Consider the following 1,105-nt stretch of genomic DNA (forward strand, 5'->3'; position numbering starts at 1 on the left):
TGCAAGTAACAGGTAACAGAGATGGCCTAATAGTCACCACATACTAACAACAATCTAGAAGAGAACTGTTGCAACTTCCAGCTTGATATACGCCACGACTAGGCAAGTGTAGGAAGGATTGTTTCATTTGAGAAACTCCACCCAGGAGCGGAGCAGCAGAGAGAAGCCAGCCCAGAAACTCCACCTGAGTTTTAAAGGCAAGGAGAAGTTAACATAAGAACATATTTCCAGCCAGCTGCCCTACAACACTCTCAAACCAAATGGAAAAAATGGCACTGCAGCACATCCACGAACTTTGGAGTGTCCTCAACCATACATATTGTATGTATGTGTGTGCGTCTCTTGTTTACTTAAGAGCTGTGAGAACTAGTATGTTTGTGCACTATGAAATTATTTTAATATTTGTCAATCATTTGACAATAAAACAAAAAGAAGCAAAAGGTTGCATATGCACTGTATGTGCAATACAAATGATCTAAATGTAAGAGTTTAAAAATGTTGTCTAAATGCAGAAGTTAAAGGCTTCAACACTGCCATGACATGCAGGAACTCAAACTGATGTGGTCATACTTTTAGTACATTTCCGTTTAGGTTTCTATTTTTACGGAACAAAGCAGAGATGTGGAGCTTTCAAAACCTGCTGTTCACCATCTGTGGTAAGTTGTTTAGATGAGTAAATACATAAACAGACAAAAGGTAGATTTAGATTAAATATAAACATCTGTTTTTGCAGTAACGGGCAGAATACCACACCTTGTCCATCTACAGCACTAACATTGCTACTGTGAATGCTAACATATCAAATTAAACAGTGAAATATGTGTAATACTTTCTTTGCAGTTGCTCTGAGGTGTTTGATCAATGCAGTAGGGGTGATCCATGTGACTGGATACCTGGAGAGTGAGGTTAACGTCTCCTGCTCCTATGATGAGGGTTACGAGTCTTATGAGAAGTATCTGTGTAAGAACAACTGTGGTGACAGTGATGTTCTTATTACAACTTCAAAACCAGTGAAAAACAAATACAGGATCCATGATGACAAAACAGCACGAATCTTCACAACAACCATCCTTCATTCTGTGGATGCTGGGAAATACTGGTGTGG

At 39.1% G+C, this 1,105-nt stretch overlaps 1 protein-coding gene across 1 annotated transcript in view; it reads left to right on the plus strand.

Annotated features, from left to right (window-relative positions):
* The first annotated feature begins 555 nt into the window (after window positions 1-555).
* The window catches only part of LOC102209964 (CMRF35-like molecule 3), a 2,225-nt gene continuing 1,675 nt past the window's right edge, over window positions 556-1,105 (plus strand). Inside the window, exons 1-2 of the mRNA XM_005743721.1 lie at window positions 556-656; window positions 841-1,099. Of these exons, the coding sequence (XP_005743778.1) occupies window positions 620-656; window positions 841-1,099 (296 nt within the window). The 5' untranslated portion in view covers window positions 556-619. The remainder of the gene's footprint in view (window positions 657-840; window positions 1,100-1,105) is intronic.

Source organism: Pundamilia nyererei, unplaced genomic scaffold, assembly GCF_000239375.1.
Source record: "Pundamilia nyererei isolate P.nyererei 1_Seehausen unplaced genomic scaffold, PunNye1.0 scaffold00134, whole genome shotgun sequence".
Lineage (NCBI taxonomy): Eukaryota > Metazoa > Chordata > Actinopteri > Cichliformes > Cichlidae > Pundamilia > Pundamilia nyererei.